General features: G+C 34.3%; 1 protein-coding gene across 1 annotated transcript in view; it reads right to left on the bottom strand.

The window, feature by feature from the left end:
- Nucleotides 1–17,293, bottom strand: part of LOC149782793 (exosome complex exonuclease RRP44-like) — a 130,928-nt gene that overhangs the window by 10,532 nt on the left and 103,103 nt on the right. Inside the window, exons 18-21 of the mRNA XM_089934304.1 lie at nt 11,034–11,254; nt 7,652–7,742; nt 2,695–2,772; nt 4–162 (exon numbers count right to left, since the gene is read on the bottom strand). Of these exons, the coding sequence (XP_089790430.1) occupies nt 4–162; nt 2,695–2,772; nt 7,652–7,742; nt 11,034–11,254 (549 nt within the window). The remainder of the gene's footprint in view (nt 1–3; nt 163–2,694; nt 2,773–7,651; nt 7,743–11,033; nt 11,255–17,293) is intronic.

Genomic DNA, 17,293 nt, shown 5'->3' with positions numbered 1-17,293 from the left:
TACCTCCTCATCAAACTCAAAGCTGGGTCCCTGTTTCCTCCTGTCTGTGTTGAGATAGAGCGTGGCCTCTAAACCATACTTGGGGATCAAAATCTGGAGCGCATTTTTTCTGACAAACAGCACATATCCCTCTTCATCTATAACACGCTTCTTGAAAAATAACTGAAAAAAGAATGTATGGCATAATCATTTCAGTGATCCAGAAATTACGTGATTATCATAAAGAAAGAAAAAAGGGTTTCAGATAATCATGGGTTTGAGTATGAATTACAAAGATTTTATGAATATCAATGTCTCTCATGTAAACTGTACATATGTTTTATTAGGATACATGTTTTATTTGCACAGATCTTCTATTAGGATGTGTTTTATTAAGACACATCTTCTATTTGGACATGTTTTATTCAGATGTATGATTTATTAGAATGCTTGTTTATTTTTGGACGTATATTTGGATGCATGTTTTATTAGGATGTATGTTTTATTAGGAAGCATGTTATATTTGGATGCATATTTTATTAGGACATGTTTTATCTGAATGTATGTTTTATTATGACACATGCTATATTTAGATGTTTGTTTTATTAGGACATGTTTTATTCGAATGAATGTTTTATTAGGACATGTGTTATATCTGGATATATTTTATAATAGGATGTGTGTTGTATAAAAATGCATTTTGTATAAGGATGTATGTTATGTAAGGATGTATGTTATATTAGGATGTATGTTATACAAGGATGCATGATGTGTTTGGATGTGCACTTTATTATAACGTAAGTTATAACAATGTCAATGTTGTCTCAGGATGCATGTTATATCTGGGTCTGTTATATTAAAATATATGTTATATCAGCTTTTAGGTGGTTCTAAATGCACATACACTGCAAGATTCCTATGATATATACATTGTTAACAACAAAAGACACTGCCTGCAACCAAGAAGTCATACCCATGTCTTATTAGTTAATGCAGGCCAGTTAAATCTGGACAGGGGATTTGCAACTAATTCAGGTAAATATGAATGAAAGAAATAAGGAAATTGTGTTGCAGATACATTTTTAGCAATTTTGGAAGTTACTTAGATAAAAAATGAAGAATGCAAAAATGTCTCATACAAAGTACGACCACTAAAAGAGCAGTTTTCTGACTTATTTTCTTCTTATACACTTTTACACGTATATAAACAACATGAAATAAATAACAAGTCCAAGTTTCCTCTTTCTAGATGAAATGGGAAAAGTATCTAAAAGAAGAATCCCTCAAAGGGATTGATGTTCTACTAACTGGAAAGAATTTCCATGAATTTAAGATAAGACCATTTCTTCCTATTTACTGCTTGATGTTGAAACCATCTTTGATATTCTTCAGCAAGAATGAGATTTTCAAATTAGCTGCTGTGATGGACATACTGGATGTTCATTTCGGGCCAACAAGTCATCATTTATGATGAACAAGACATCATTTATGACGAATAAGACATCATAGGAAGCCTTCTAGTGGAAACCCCATGCTGATATGAATTTGTGTTTTGAAGAATTAACAATAACAAGATGGCAGCCATATTGGATATCAGACTGGCACCATTTCAATTTAGGACCAAAGCCTTCTGGTGAACACAATATTGTTATGACCAGTCATTTACAAGAAACAACAATAACCAGATTTTCAAGATGGCTCCTGTGGCAACTGTACTGTATGTCTGCACAGCGTCATTTTTATTGATGACAAACTAGACATTTTAAGTAGCAATTCAGTAAAACAATCCATCCTGATATGACTGACCATCCATTCAAGAAAAGTAGCAATACGAAGATTTTCAAGAGGACTAATGTGGCTGTCATCTTCGATGTGCAGGCAGCATTGTTTTCATTTAGGACCAACTAAACTTCATGAAAAGTCTTCCAATGAAAACTCCATGGCAATATTCCTTTTTGTTCCTGAGGATAAGTGATAACAAGATTTTCAAGATGGCTGCTATGACAGCCACTCTAGACATCAGATGCACACCAATTTCAATTAGGACCAACTAGATATCACAAAAAGTCTTTTAGTGCAAACCCAAGATCAATATGATTATCCATTCAGGATAAGTAGCTACAACAAGATTTTCAAGATGGCCACTGCAGGAGCCGTATGGGACATTAGATTGGCACCATTTTTATTTAGGACCCACTAGATGTCATGTCTTTTAGTGAAAACCCATGGTGAGAAGACTATCTATTCAGGTGGAGTAGCTATAACAAGATTTTCAAGATGGTCACTGTGGCGGCGATATGGGATGTCGAGCCGCACCATTCTCATTCTGTATCAACAAGGCATGATATGAAGTCTTCCGATGAAAGCCCAATATCAATATGACTTTCTGTTCAGAAAAGTAGCGATAGCAGAGTTTTCACGATGGTTGCAGCATCCATAATGGACAACAGATTGGCACCATTTTCATTTCAGAGCAACTAAACCATGGGATTAATGTGTCCAAGTTTCATGGCAATCCTCCCTGTAGTTTAGTAGCAACAACAAACTTGTGCTAAGAGACTGACAAATGACGAACAACAGACCATCTCAAAAGCTATTCTGGTCCATAACCTGAAGAGCTAAAAATGCATCATGCAAAATAAATAAAACAGGAGATATTTTATCATAAGACAAATGAGCTTAGCATTATGCATCAACTTTAAAAATGTCACCCACATGTGTGTGAAGATTCACTGAAGCTCTCCCAGCATATTGGGCCATCTTGTGACGGTAATTGAGGTTGTTGCATACAGACTGAAATATACACAATATCTCTTTCACATTTATAATATAACAGTTTGTGATGGAAATTGATATTACAGTAAAAACACTGAAATACACAGACTATCTCTTTTACCTTAGCAACTTGTGATGATAAGTGAGATTATAACATATAACAGGGTTCGACACTAAGTTTTTTAAGTAGGAAGCCCACAGGACTTTCTGATTTTGGAAACTGGTAGAAGATCCTTCTCGTTTATGGTTTTACTTAATGAAAAAATGTGTAATCTATACAATAAAATAGAACATCAAGAATGGTTATTATATTTTAGTTTACAATGAATTCATCAACAGTTTATATGCTTTGTTTTGTAATGCTGAGAAATCTTGTGAGTGATATTTTTCATGATCATCATAAGCATCATCAGCAGCATCAAATGTAAGACCTATCATATGTTCCCACAGCAACATTCTTTTTCATCCATGCATTCCCATATCTCGCTGACAAGAGCCTGCTATAGTACTACTGATGGTTTCACTGTTGACCTTGGGTAAATTTTTATACCAATAAATGACTTGAAACCTATGAAGAAATACTAAATTACTGAATTGAAACAAATAAACTAGAACAGATTTAATGTTATATTGGTGGTTTAAGAGTTTACAATATTATAAACGGAATGTATCTAAATTTAAATTCATGGTTTAATAGTTTAAATTCAATAATATCAAATGAAAGTTAATAGTATTTACCTTGGACTCGAAAGAGGTTATACAATTTCTGCCTTTTTGGAAGATGTATCGGTGGAGCCATCAGTAATAACTGACCAAAACTGACCAAAGGAAATGATATGGTCCTGTTCTGACCTAATAGCCCTGATAAATTTCTGACAATATTTATCACATAGGTACTGCCTATTTCCAAACTTCCCTTTGTCCAAGTCACATAATTTCACATTAGTCAGTATATGAGTTAATATGCTCAAGGTATTTTTAAAATGACATTTTCAAGGTGTACAATTTTCAACCTTTGGAGATCAACAATTTTCTCCTCAATAAAGGGGAAGTTGGAAAATATTTAAAAAATGGACAAATTGTTTTTGTAATACCTTAAAGTAAAAAAATGTAAAAGTATTAATGAATTTATACAATAAAAAAGACATTTAAAACATGTATTCAAAGTTTTTCCTAAGTTTGGTAATTTTGAGTAAAAAGTCTCTTTCATTGTGCATTACAATTCACATTGCTTTGATTACCTCCAAAATATAAGTACAATCAGGGTGAATCAAAGATGCAATATGCACCCTACTATACAATGATTTAATTTTACAGCTATATGTTCCAAAAAACTGATTAGCAAATAAAAAATTCTTAACTCTTTGACAAGATGGTGAAGGGTTAAATCATATTTATTATAATGTAGGATGGCACTGAAAATCGTCAATATAACAGCCCAAAAGTTGATACCTCACAAGCTGGTGATCAGTTCTGTTAAAATTATGCATCTAGTGTATGAAAAGTCATGAATTTGCTATATGGTGCTGATTTTGGTCAAAACGTTGATATAAATTAGCAGTGTAACATATTTTCAAGCCTTCTAATTGTTGTGGTTTAGCCGCAGAAATTCGTTTTCAGGTAGGCATATCTTGGAATTTTGGTTCCGTTTTGGTTTTATCAAATTCAGGTTATACTTCAAGTTTTTCATCTTTAGTTTTTTGCGTTTGGGGTTATGGTGAGACACTATCAAGAAATCACATTTTTCAAACATGTGAAACCACATAACAAAATGTCAGTTGCATAAATGCTTGATGCTCTTATATGATTAACAATGTAAATGCCTAAAAAAAACGATTTATGGTAAGCACCCAAATGACAATGATAATTTAGTTTAAAAGGCGTAGGCATGGTCTTGTTTTGTTTTAACTTCATTTCACTTGTGAGTTTTTCTGAGTTTGATATGTTTATAATTAAAAGAAAGGTTTATACAATCCTATAACATGGGATAGATATATTTTTAATATCCACAATTTAAAATAAAAGGCCCCACAGACCACCCAGCTTTAGGAAAGTAGTGGTCCTTCTGAAAATCAGGTGGCCTCAGGCCAGCGGATCTGTGTTAGTGTCGAACCCTGTTATAAACTGAAACATGTACAACATCTCTTTCACATTAGTATTTTGTGATGGTAACTGAGATTAAAACATATAGACTGAAACATGTAAAATATCTCTTTCCCATTAGCATTGTGTGATGGTAACTGAAGTTATTTTACAATGACTGAAACATACACAATATCTTAACATTGGCAAATTATGATGGTAACTGAGGTCATTTCATACAGAAAAACATGTAGTGATTGAGGTTACTTCATATAGAAAAATATGTAGTGTGATTGAGGTTACTTCATATAGGAAAACATGTGTGATTGAAGTTACTTCATATAGAAAAACATGTAGTGCGATTGAGGTTACTTCATATAGAAAAACCTTTAGTGTGATTGAGGTTGCTTCAAATAGACTGAAATATAGACAATATATCTTTAACCTTGCATTCTGTAATGACAATTGAGGTTAAAACATATAGATAAAATGAGAGAGTCTTTTAATATCTGATGATGTTGATTAAAATTACTGTAAATGTTTGTTTGGGGTGCCAATTTTAAAAATTTTGCAGTTGTCTTGCACATGCTATGGCAGGTGAGACAACAAAATGAATGAACAGTATTTTATATTGATTTAAACATACAAAATATATTTATTATTGTTCATGCAACCTTCAATATTTTTTCAAGGAATTTTCAAGAAATTTTCAAAAACTTCCAAAACTTTTCAAGAAGCATTTTGTCTTACAAAAACTGAACCATTACCACATATTAATTTGATTACTACCAGTGTTAATCCATCCAATTTTATAATGTTTTATTTATTTTTAAATTATTTTTGGAAAATACACAGATAACAGAAACTCTGAATTTAAAAAGAAATTTGATTCCATATAACCAATCTGTAATCTCCCAGATAAATTCAGTAAGTTTTTTGTCATATTCTAAGACCTATCAAGCATAAAACCAATGTTTTTCAAATTCAAGCAGTTTTCAAGGCTTCCCCTCAAATTGAAGGAACTATTAAGGTTGTATGAGCCATGATTTAAAGTACATCATTAAACTTTGTATAAAGCAGTGGTAACTGAGGTAGTGCATACAGAATGAATCATATACAACCTCCTTTTAAGTTTTAAATTCTGCTGATTGGGAAAACAGATCTTTATATAATATAGTTCATAGATACCGACATATTTCTCATCCTTAATGTCCATACCATGTGCATATAAATAGGGATCAATCAATGCAGAGCACCTTAAAGACAACCAATCTGCCAATTCACTGTCCTTTTGTTGTAGCCAATAAACTAAAAAATGTGATGATACATGACTAATGACACCACCAATACTGAGTATTAAGAAAGTTGGAATGATTATGCAAGGTCAAAATTCTGTGATTAACTGTTTTTACTGCACAGAAACACAAGTAGGTTATTTAGTGCCAAGGCTGTGCCCTGCCCATGAACACACCACAATAGCCAATCCAGGCGTATCCAATGGAAGGATTCGAACCCATACCCTTTCAATTACAAATCCAACAGGGGCTATAACTCAATCATATTTTGTCTGAAAATACAGAAAATAGAACTTGTCGTAGGTCTGCTTAATATAAAGCCATATACCATTGGCAAGCAGCCCAGGAAGTCATTCAATTTTTTTTATTTTGAGTGAAAACTAAATGCAACAGATGGACATAGGTTACACCATATACCCTCTTCACAGAATATCACAAAAGGACTGTGAATGACACATAATATGCCTGCCCCATATTTAATGGTAACTTTATATATCCAACTGAAATTTGTGTGCAGAACCACTTTTCAAATTAATGTTATTGGTAGGTAACCATTCATCTTTATTCAGTCACAGTGAGCATGGTCTTTGACCTTTTGACTCTAAAACTGATATGCTTCTTTCTTACCCATAGTGCAAGCCATCCTCTCAAAGTGACCATAAACCTATTGACTCTACATAAATAGGTTTCTTCCTTACTCAAAGTGAAGCCCATTTACAAAGTTTGGTGACCATAAATGATGGAGAACTCAAATTACTGTGCAGAAACCATTTGTATCCTTTCAGTCAGTGACCCTGACCTATGACCTTTTCATCTTGAAATCAATAGGGTTCTTCCTTACCCCAAGTGCAAGCCATCCATAAAACATGTAACAGTAGATGATGGAGAACTCTAGTTATTGTGCAGAAACCATTTTTCTTCTTTCAATGACCATGCACTTAGATTTTTTGACTCTGAAATAAATAGATTTCTTCTTTACCCCAAGTGCAAGCCATTGTCAAATTTTGGTAACTGTAGATGGTGTAGAACTCAAGTTATTGTTTGAAAACCACATTTCTTCTTTCATTCAGTGACCCTGACCTTCAGGCTTTTTTTTACCTAAAACAACAGGATTCTACATTTCCCCAAGTGTAAGCCATTTGAAAAGTTTGGTAACTGTAGCTGGAGGACAACAGGAGTTTTTGAGTTTAAATGAAAATGGGAACTGATTGGTACGAGCAAGCTGGACAGACATCAAAACATAAAATGCCCAATCTTATGGCATGTATATATTTTGTGCTTGTAAAACACGCCTAAAATTGTGTGTAAAAAAACATGAAGGCAGTAAGACTAAAAATACAATCATTAAAAGAATTTAATTTTTTAATCAACTAAACTATCAACGCCAAGATTGTTTTGCCCAAGTTTGTTCTTAAACACTGAGGGGATTTTAAATGCTGCCATCCATACAAATGTAAATAGGATAATGCAACTAAATGTACAGATAATTAAAAAAGCACAAGACTAATTAGCATAATTACCTGTGTTTTATATTTATCTAGAAGCTCTGGGTAAGAGGCATCAGCTCCTATACTCACAGCCAACAGACGGTGAACAAGGATATCGGAGTACCTAACAATACACAAACAGAGGCTTTGCTTTATGTCTTTTCAAATGATTATTGTAAATCACAGCATTATTAAATTTGAACAAATCAAGTATATTTAGCATACCTGTATCATACAATTTTTGCAGTGTCATAATTGATAACATGAGGCCCATGCGGGTCTGAGATTATTTTATGTATAGTTGGCTATATCTGATGGTGGGTCAGCATCTACTGTACAAAACTTCAAAGCTCTTATGCCATGGTGCTTTCTTTCAAAATAAAGTCAATTTTGTTTGGTGTTTTTAATCAGTCTTACAAGTTTTTCTTATATTTTTGAAAAGGTGGCCATATTTGATGGCTGACAGCACTTTTTATATAAATTTGAAAGCCCTTCATAACAGGATACTCTGTGCAAAATTTGTTTTAAACTAGTCCAGTTGTCATTTCAAAGATGTTCAATATGGCAAATGCTGAAAGATGATACATGCTGTATGTGGGGCCATAATAAAAGCTCACCCAGCCTTATTATCAGAAGAACTAACAACAACTGTTTTCAGGTTTTTCTATTTGTTTGTATCTTAAACCACAGCTGATGAAAAAACAGCATCATTTGAACAATACTGAAATACGTTTATGACAGGACTCATTCTGTTAAATCAGGTGATGGCTTTTTGAGAGAAAAATGCTGTTTAATAAAGGCTTTTATATTTTTAATAATGGCATGTCAATTCTACAGTGCTAGTGGCCCCCATGCCAGTTCATTTTTTTAAATCAAATTTGGTTAATTATGTTCAGTGGCTTATGAAAAGAAATATTTACAGATTTTTCTATTTACATTAACATTGCTTCTATTTGATGATGGGTTAGTATCAGATGGACAAAACTGAAAGTCCTTCAATACCAGCTTTTCTGTCAAAATTTGGTCACCTTTGAATTAACCAATGGAAATGCAGCCTTCAAAAATATGAAAGTGAATCAATCTATTTGCTACCTGTTCATTCTCTTCATCAACATTGCTCAAAACAGAAAGATATAAGACTTATCTGACTGGCTGATAAAATTAGCAAATTATGGTAATAATATAGATTACCAGAACATGGCCCCTAAGCAATCGCTGTCAGAACTTCAGGTATAACATCCAGTGACAATCATATTCATTCACTGTTACACCGATAAAAGTATGTATTTTTGCATATAGTAAATGAAGAGAATGGTTTCAATATAATGTAATCCCAAATAAAGATTCGCATTGTGGATAGATGTCAATGCATATACATTTTGTATGTGTATCTTGTACATGATACTTGTGAATGATGAATGAGACAGTTCCGTACACTTTATGTCTCAGTTCAGCAATGCTGTGGTTTGCTGATTATACTTCATTAAAGTACAAGTTCTAGAGTCAATGTAGGCATTTGGTACTATTTCATCTACAGGTGTCATTTTTGAAAATATGATTACACATACCTTTAAATGGTGATTTATCACTACATCTTGCTCATTGCTGATCAACAGTAGATTATTATAACAAACACCACAAAAACACAAAAGATAAAATCAATGTCAAATTGTTTAGATACTTTTAGACAAGGCCATTCAAAAGGTGTGATCCAATGTAAATTGGATTAAATGTCATGATATTGTCTTTTAATGAAAGCAAAGCAAATTGGAAAATATTTAAACTACCTCCTGCACTAGTTTAATAGATCTGACATCTGCTTTTCTTGACCCAACTAAATGCCACTGTAAAAGTCTATTGTGAACAATAAAGTTTGGATATTCTGTTACGACAACTGAGGTGCATATCATTCAACAATCAGGAACATTCAGACTTCAGTAAAACTAATATAGAAATAAAGTTTATTTCATGTTTCACACAATAATGGTGATGCATACTTTAAATGAAGTTTAGATACACCCATGGCTTTGTTTGCATAGCAGTAGAGTTCTATTGAGAATTTAAATAGGACACTGCTACCTACTATTTAAATAGGTCATTTTATGCAACCTATTATTTTAATAGGAAAATTTCTGCAATCATTTATTTGAATAGGGAAATGACTGTTAAGCACTTTTTGACAAAAGCCGTTTTAAGGTTTCCATATTTTTAGTAACTACAATCATGGCCTCATTTGTACAAACTTGTAAGCTCTTCATGCCAGGTACTTGTGCTCAAGCTGGGTCAAATTCCATTAACTGGATTTTGTGAAGTTGTTTAAACCTTCTTCTGTGTTTAAGAAATGGTGGTCACATTTGATTGCAAGTTGGTATTGCTTGTACAATACTGAAATGCCTTAATTCCAGGATGCTCTCTTTCAAATTTAGTTGAAATGAGTCCAGTTACTTTTGAGAAAAGTTTAAAAATGCAAAAGTTAATGAGCATGGGTGACAGATGACGTACCCTAGTTCATATGGGCTTGCCGCAGCCTGATGAGCTAAAAATGGGATATTATATCAAAGAAGCAAATACTTAAGGAAACTGAAAATGATATGAATTATGGTAACTAACAAATGCTGACCTAGCAAATTTTAATTGCATCAATAATATTCTGATTAATCAGTTTAATCAAAGCTCTGTTATTTATTTTGGACAAAATTTATTCCTCACCATTCCTGCTTGTTTGTACTTCAGAATATTTTAAATATAGCCCCCATTTTGGCAAGATATCATGTTTGGCAAAAAATTTACTGTTAACTCGTATTGACTGGTTGTTAGAAACAGACCATCAATCCATCAATCATAAAATTGTATGATTCCCGACGTAAGTTTAATCTAATAAGAGATTTTTTTTAAAAAGTGAAGCTCAGCTGATTGTTGTTACTTTCCTCTTAGCAATAATTTTTAGCTTAATTCAGTGGTAGATAATTATTATTTGTGTGTGTGTGTGTGTGTGTGCGTGTGTGCGTGCGTGCGTGCGTGTGTGTGTGTGTGTGTATCTGAAGTGTTGCCATATAAAAGTATTATATTTTCACACCATTTAGTTGTACTGATGAGGCTTCTATTACTAAAATCTTCAGTTGGCGCCTAAACTAAATAACTGAGATATAAATAGCTGAATTATAATGGAAATATTTCTTCAGGTTCCAATGAATAAGTGTGATTTTTCAGTATAATATGCACTGAATGTGAACACATCTATTAGAAGATGAAGTTCTATGCTGTTTCTACCATTTTTATATTAACTGAGCAGCAGAGACCCTGTTCTGCTACAGCATTAAGCTGATACATACACCTGATTGATATTGTCATGGTATTCTGTGTCTACCTAAATGAGGTAACAACTAAAGATTGCTTGTATTTAAAAGTTCCTCACCTTCTGATTGGAGATGTGAAATGTGTATATATATCTGAAGCCAACCCATAGTGAAAGAATTCTGATTCAGAGATGGTTCCACTACAGAAATACACTGCTTGCATCATACAGCGTGTTGTCATGATACGCAACATCGTGTTGAAGTATTGGTCTTCTGGTATGACAGCTTTGTCAAGACTATCAGCAAGTTCTTTACCACTTGACACTGTAATATTGAAACCCTGAGGACAAAAAAAGGAAACTTCAAAGTACCTGTTATCTATAAAAATGTCTCATAATCCTACTAAAATGACCACTATTAGACATTAAATTCATGTAAAATTAACACATTTATGTAATTATTTATAGAAGATCAAATTATAAGATGGAATATAACTGAACCTTCTGGGGAGAAGCATTATGTCTCACAAGATGCGGATATAACCTGCAATTTTTCATAGCCTCTGATTTTGCATACACTACAACCGATAGAAATGTTAATTTCCTGTACCTCTTAATTCCAGAGAACTATACTGAACATGTACTTACAATTTTACAAACTTAATAAGAAAGTTACATTTATGATCTCTAGATATTTACACTTACTTGCGCACTTGAAAGCTAACCACTCCACCATATTTTATGACATTTTCTGTACATGAACAAATAAATATTTTTTAAAAGTACAAAAAATAATGTATAAAAAATCAATTTTTACTTTTTGAGGAAGAGAACAAGTATGAAAATAATAATGGACCCAACAATCAAGAGGATTCTACACGATTGTTATAGATCAGCAAAGTTTTGACTTAAGATCAACTACACTCTATAAGAGGGGCCCCGAGTGGCCGAGTGGTCTAAAGTGATCTCCGTTACGGATCATTGCCATCTCACCTCTGTCTGCGTGGGTTCAAGTCTCGGATTCGGCCAATGTGGGCATGTGAGAAAGCTTGCCAGTAGCTTCTCGTGGGTCTGTGGTTCTTTCCAGGGTTTTTCCGGGTTCTTTCTCCACCATTAATACTGGCCGCCATGTATAGCCTATCGTGTGCTGAAAAATGGCATTAAGCCCTACAATAACACTCTATAAGAAGTCATGTTCATGTGACTTTCCATTCTTCAGAAGAAGCAATAGTATTTTCAAGATGGTTTCCATGGATGCCCTAATGGATGTCTTATTAGCAGCATTTTCATTATGGACCAAAAAGACATCAGAAGTACTTTTAGTGAAAACCCATGCTCATAAGACACCCCCCCCCCATTCTGGAGGAGTAGCATCAAGATTTTCAAGATGGCAACATTGGATGTCTGATTGGCACCATTTAGGACCAACTAAACCATGGTATAACAATCCTGCAAGTAGTTTCAGAGAACAATATTTAACCTGGACATCGGATGATCGATGACTGATAATGCATGAAAGACCATTCCAAAACAACTTTTGGTCTATGACCAGCAACATACAACATAATTCATTAGGTCCTGATTGTTTTGTTCCTTGTTTTCTCTTACAAGAAGCTCTGATTTCTGTAACCAACAGCTCTTGTGTACAGAATCATCAAGTCATTATGAAAAAATGCATTGACTGGCTAATACTTTTGTATATATACTTTAATTCTCATAGACTTTGATCTTTTGACTTCATTTATACATAAAAAAAACCCAACCCAAAACAATTATAACTTTTATGAATCAAATGTAGACAAAAATATTTAGAATAGAAAAATCACCTTAATTAGAGTAAATTCACTATTTTAGGTAAAGTACAAATTTTTGGGTTTTTGTGGTCATGACAAACCAATAATTGGAAAGAACCTGTGCACACTAATGCATGACTGTAGGTATAAATGAAAATGATCACGCTGTCAAAACCATACAAATTGATAAGAATAAAAGAACTGACAATAAGTAATAAAATCTTTACGAAAACTACATTGATTTCAGTTAGTTCTTTATATCACTGCCTTCATTTAACAATCAACGCCTGCACATATGGACCCATTTACTTCATACTTAATCTAAGATGTATACTTTGCCGTTTGTGTCTTGAAGTGAATTCTGAGATAGATCTGGCTTCTCAGTGAAAAAACTATACTCAGCATTTCAAGTAACAAATGTAAAGGCTGAATAGGCTGCAAATTTTTGACAGAGAAGTGGACTGTTACGAAACAGTCCGCATCATCCAAACCAAAATACTGTTTTTGTTGTTGTTTTGGGTTTAACTCTATTTGTTTCATTGCATGATAGGCTCTACATAGCAGCCAGTTTAACAGGTGGGTGAAGAACCCAGGAAAACCTCCATAAGAACCACCAACCCACAGGAAGCTAATGGCAAACTTTTCTCATATGCCCACATCGGCCAAGACTAAGATTTGAAACCAAAATGGACAGAGATGAGATGGCAGCACTTTGGGCCACTCTGCAACATATTGAATGAAACAAAAAGAATCTGAACAGATGACATTTGACCTCCTTATTTGTGTGTTAAACTCATGGGTGGGTGTGTGCTGTCAAGTGAAACCAATTTTAAAGTTAAATGTAAATCCAGTCCTTCAAAGCGAATACAGAGGTGCTTGCTGTGTCTTTTGGTTTGTGTCAGCATGATAAATGCTAAAAGGTCATCTGATTGTTGGAGGAAAGCAGACGAGTGATTAGAGCCAAATTCTGTCATTGGTCACTTAATAGCGGAGTGGGTGCACACACTCTTCATGATAAAGAAGCATTTTTTTACTCTAAAAAACTGGTTTGTTCTTCAAATACATTACCCAATGATAATACATTAGAACAATGCAGTACATGCATTATGTTTTACAGAAAATCCACAGTGGACCTAAATCCTTTTCATGCCATGTCTGTCACAGACAGGACTCAGTGGTCACAACTTTGGTAAACATGTCACAGATTTGTGCTGCTGGGATAGATGTATCCTGTATGTGCTTCATAGAATGATTAAGGGGTAATACAAACGGAATATTTTTTATAATTTAAATACCACTAGAAACCAATTTTATGTGAAAATATAGCAACTTAACCATATTATGTTTCTCAGTCAATAATTCTTCTTTTTCACAAACATTTTCACTCAGATGTTACTGGGTTTTTTTAAACATCAGTACTAAAATACAATATTAATGTTCAACACCATCCTGACTGGTCATAGTTAACAAGAGTAACAGCTGATTTCAAAGTAAAAATGTCACTTCTTAGCTGGTGGTTCAAGATAAGATTCATAAAAAATGTGACCAAGAAACAATTTTCATAGAAATCACTTGGTTTATGGCTTGGAGAACCAATGAGAGATGAGCCCTGAATACCATGTAGATGAATTCAGCATATTTAAAAATTATCACTAATATCTTCTTAGTTTTGGATCATCTGATTTTGTGACAACATGATATATTTTCATTCAGCAGTGTTTATTTTGGAATTTTAGTTCGAAAATGTGTGGTGTTTTCGTTCAAATGTTAATATACATTTTGAAACATCAAAGCATGACATTAACATGTATATGTAGGAACTGTCTTAACTGGCTGCTATTGACTCGAGGCAGGAAACTGCAGTTGCAGGCATAGCGACTAAAGGTGTCAGCAGGTATCCGGGTACTCACCTGTTAACAATTATCCGAGTAATAAAACTAGTTATAGGGTACCTGTTGATTTCATGCTACCCCCACAACCCCAATCTCCCCCCCCAATACAAATTTGTTTCTGAGTTTGGATCAAAGATTATATCTGGCGACGTAAGGAACAAGCGAGACACAAAATAACAGTACAGTTCGAAGCTTGTGTCATGTGACATTGATATATCATAGACCTCTGTCCAGTGATTTTCATATCATCAACATGTGCAACCATTGGGCTACATACTTGAACAGTTTCCTTGTCTTCTATTTATAGTAACTGTACATGTCTTGAAAAAACAAACAGATGGGTTTCTTGAATTTGAAACCTTTTGTCATAGAAAAATATTAATATGATAGATACTTATGCAGTGGACCAGTCTATATTGACAAAACATGGTGTCAATTATTATTTAGTGAAACGGGCTTTATTGATGTGACTCATGGATATTTATGACTGAAAAATGTTAGGATTTTGTTAAACTGAAGAACATGCTGCATCAGGAAAAGGACAAATCAATAGCACTTTACATATTTTTAAAAAGGAATTCTACAGTAATATAATACAGCATTCAGAATTTGTGGACTTGATGACCATTGAGTGAAAGTTTTAACATGATGTGGACTAATTAAAGTGAATGTTGTGTATGAATTCTTTATCATTTTGTTTTAAGTCTCTGTTCTTGTACTAATCCACATGGATTTAGCCAATTTGTGACAAGTATTTTAAGTAACAGAAATAAGTAGCAGAAATTAATATAAGTTTTTCATATGTTTGTCTGTAATTATAGCATGTAATATATAGATCACTCTTTTTACACTCAGACTGCGCTTTTTTGCCACTAATATTAGTAATAATTATGCTTATACCTCTGGGGTGGCGGGGTGGTGGCATGTATGAACTTACAACAAAGCAGTTCAGGTTCACATTTGATATAATTTCACTTTGATCAGGTATCAGGGTAACCGATCACATGGATCATTGGGTACCCAGTTGACTTATTCTAAAATCTCTAATAGCGACAGACTTCAGAGTAGTAATGTCACTTCTATATTAGTGCCTGGTGTTTTTAAAGGCTACTGAAAGAGTGCAAATGTCAATACAGCATCCACAAGGCTGTACAAATAAAAAAAATTGTGTAGTCTCTCATAAACAAAGTTATTTTTCAAAGTTTAAGGGTAGAAGTACCAAAAACCCCTTTCATAGCATAGCTCATGTATTACTTTTTTCATATATGATGCCATGTTATTCTTGTAGAATAAACTTTAGAATTACGACACAAGAAATGTTACCACTGTATAGCTTGTATAGATAAAGGTATGAAATTGACCCCTGATAGGGTTGGGTTTATGGTGTCAGATTTTCTCGTGTCTGTTAAGTTCGTCGACTTGTGCAGCAACTACATAAAACTGGCTAGGAAACCATAAAACCCACGATGGCTGCAATGAAATCCATGACAGACTTCCATTAAATTGAGTGGATTTCCACAAGTCTGGAGGAAAATCTACCAATACACATAGTGAGCACTTAATCCCCTGTGTCTCTGAGTGGGCAATCCATAAATCATGATGCCTCTGGGATGATAGGTCCAAAAAAGACACCAATGACTAAAGACTAATCTCTATGAGACCCAGTTCTTGGTAATGTAAGCAGAGGCAAGAATTAGAATACTTAAACCATCAAGGCTGAACTGCAGATAATTAAGTTTGGGTTGACTGACAAGGCCTGTATCTTCACTAATTCTGCCTGCTGCATACGAGTCACAAAGGTTATGGAACAAGATTCAATACTGGACATAGGGTCAAACCCTTTGGTCAGGATAAGTCAAAATTCACAAGAAAGGTGGAGAGACCTTTGTTATAGACTATATCCTCTCTTCTATGACGTCAAAACATATCTGAGATTGTGGAACAGTAAACCTTGATTGTGATGACAGCCAACTTTATTGTTTCTGATACTGCAATGTGCTCTGCTCACACCAATGGGATAAAAAAAAATCTCAAACACTTCTAAGTGGTGAGCAATCTTGCTTGAGCATTTCTGTCCCCACTTTTCTGAGAACTGTTTCTTTCTGAAGGCTTGTTTGAAATCAGCCAGGCATGCAGGTTCAACATTTCTCATTTGAACGGAAACCTGCATTTGCAGTTGATTATGTATGAATGGAGAAGACAAGGCCATAATTGGAATTTCTGCTGCTAGACTGAGAAAGTAGTTGTAACAAGATATTGTCCTGTGTGGCAAGTCATCAAGAGTTGTTGGAACTTCCTGTAAGACTGTGAGAATCTGTGGGATAAGGAAACAGGTGTAATGCGACTATTCCAATTCAGGAAAAATGGTGTTGGTTGCCTAAGTTGATCAGGGTTGGAAGTTTGATATTCAACTCATTCCAAAGAGGACCATCAAGGGCCACCCCTGAAGGTTGTTGTTGTTGTAGGGTTTAATGCCATTTTTCAGCACAAGATAGGCTATATATGGCAGCCAGTATAAGTAGTGGAGGAAGAACCTGGGAAAACCCTGGAAAGAACCAATAACCCACGAGAAGCTACTGGCAGGCTTTCTCACATACCCACATTGGCCGAATCTGAGACTCGAACACATGCAGAGATGAGATGTCAATGATCCATAATGGTGAGTGCTTTAGACCTCTAGGGGCCCCTCCCCCGA

The sequence above is a fragment of the Sinohyriopsis cumingii genome, chromosome 15, assembly GCF_028554795.1.
Source record: "Sinohyriopsis cumingii isolate HCF-2022 chromosome 15, ASM2855479v2, whole genome shotgun sequence".
NCBI classification, from domain to species: domain Eukaryota; kingdom Metazoa; phylum Mollusca; class Bivalvia; order Unionida; family Unionidae; genus Sinohyriopsis; species Sinohyriopsis cumingii.
This window is presented reverse-complemented; position numbering and strand designations above follow the sequence as displayed.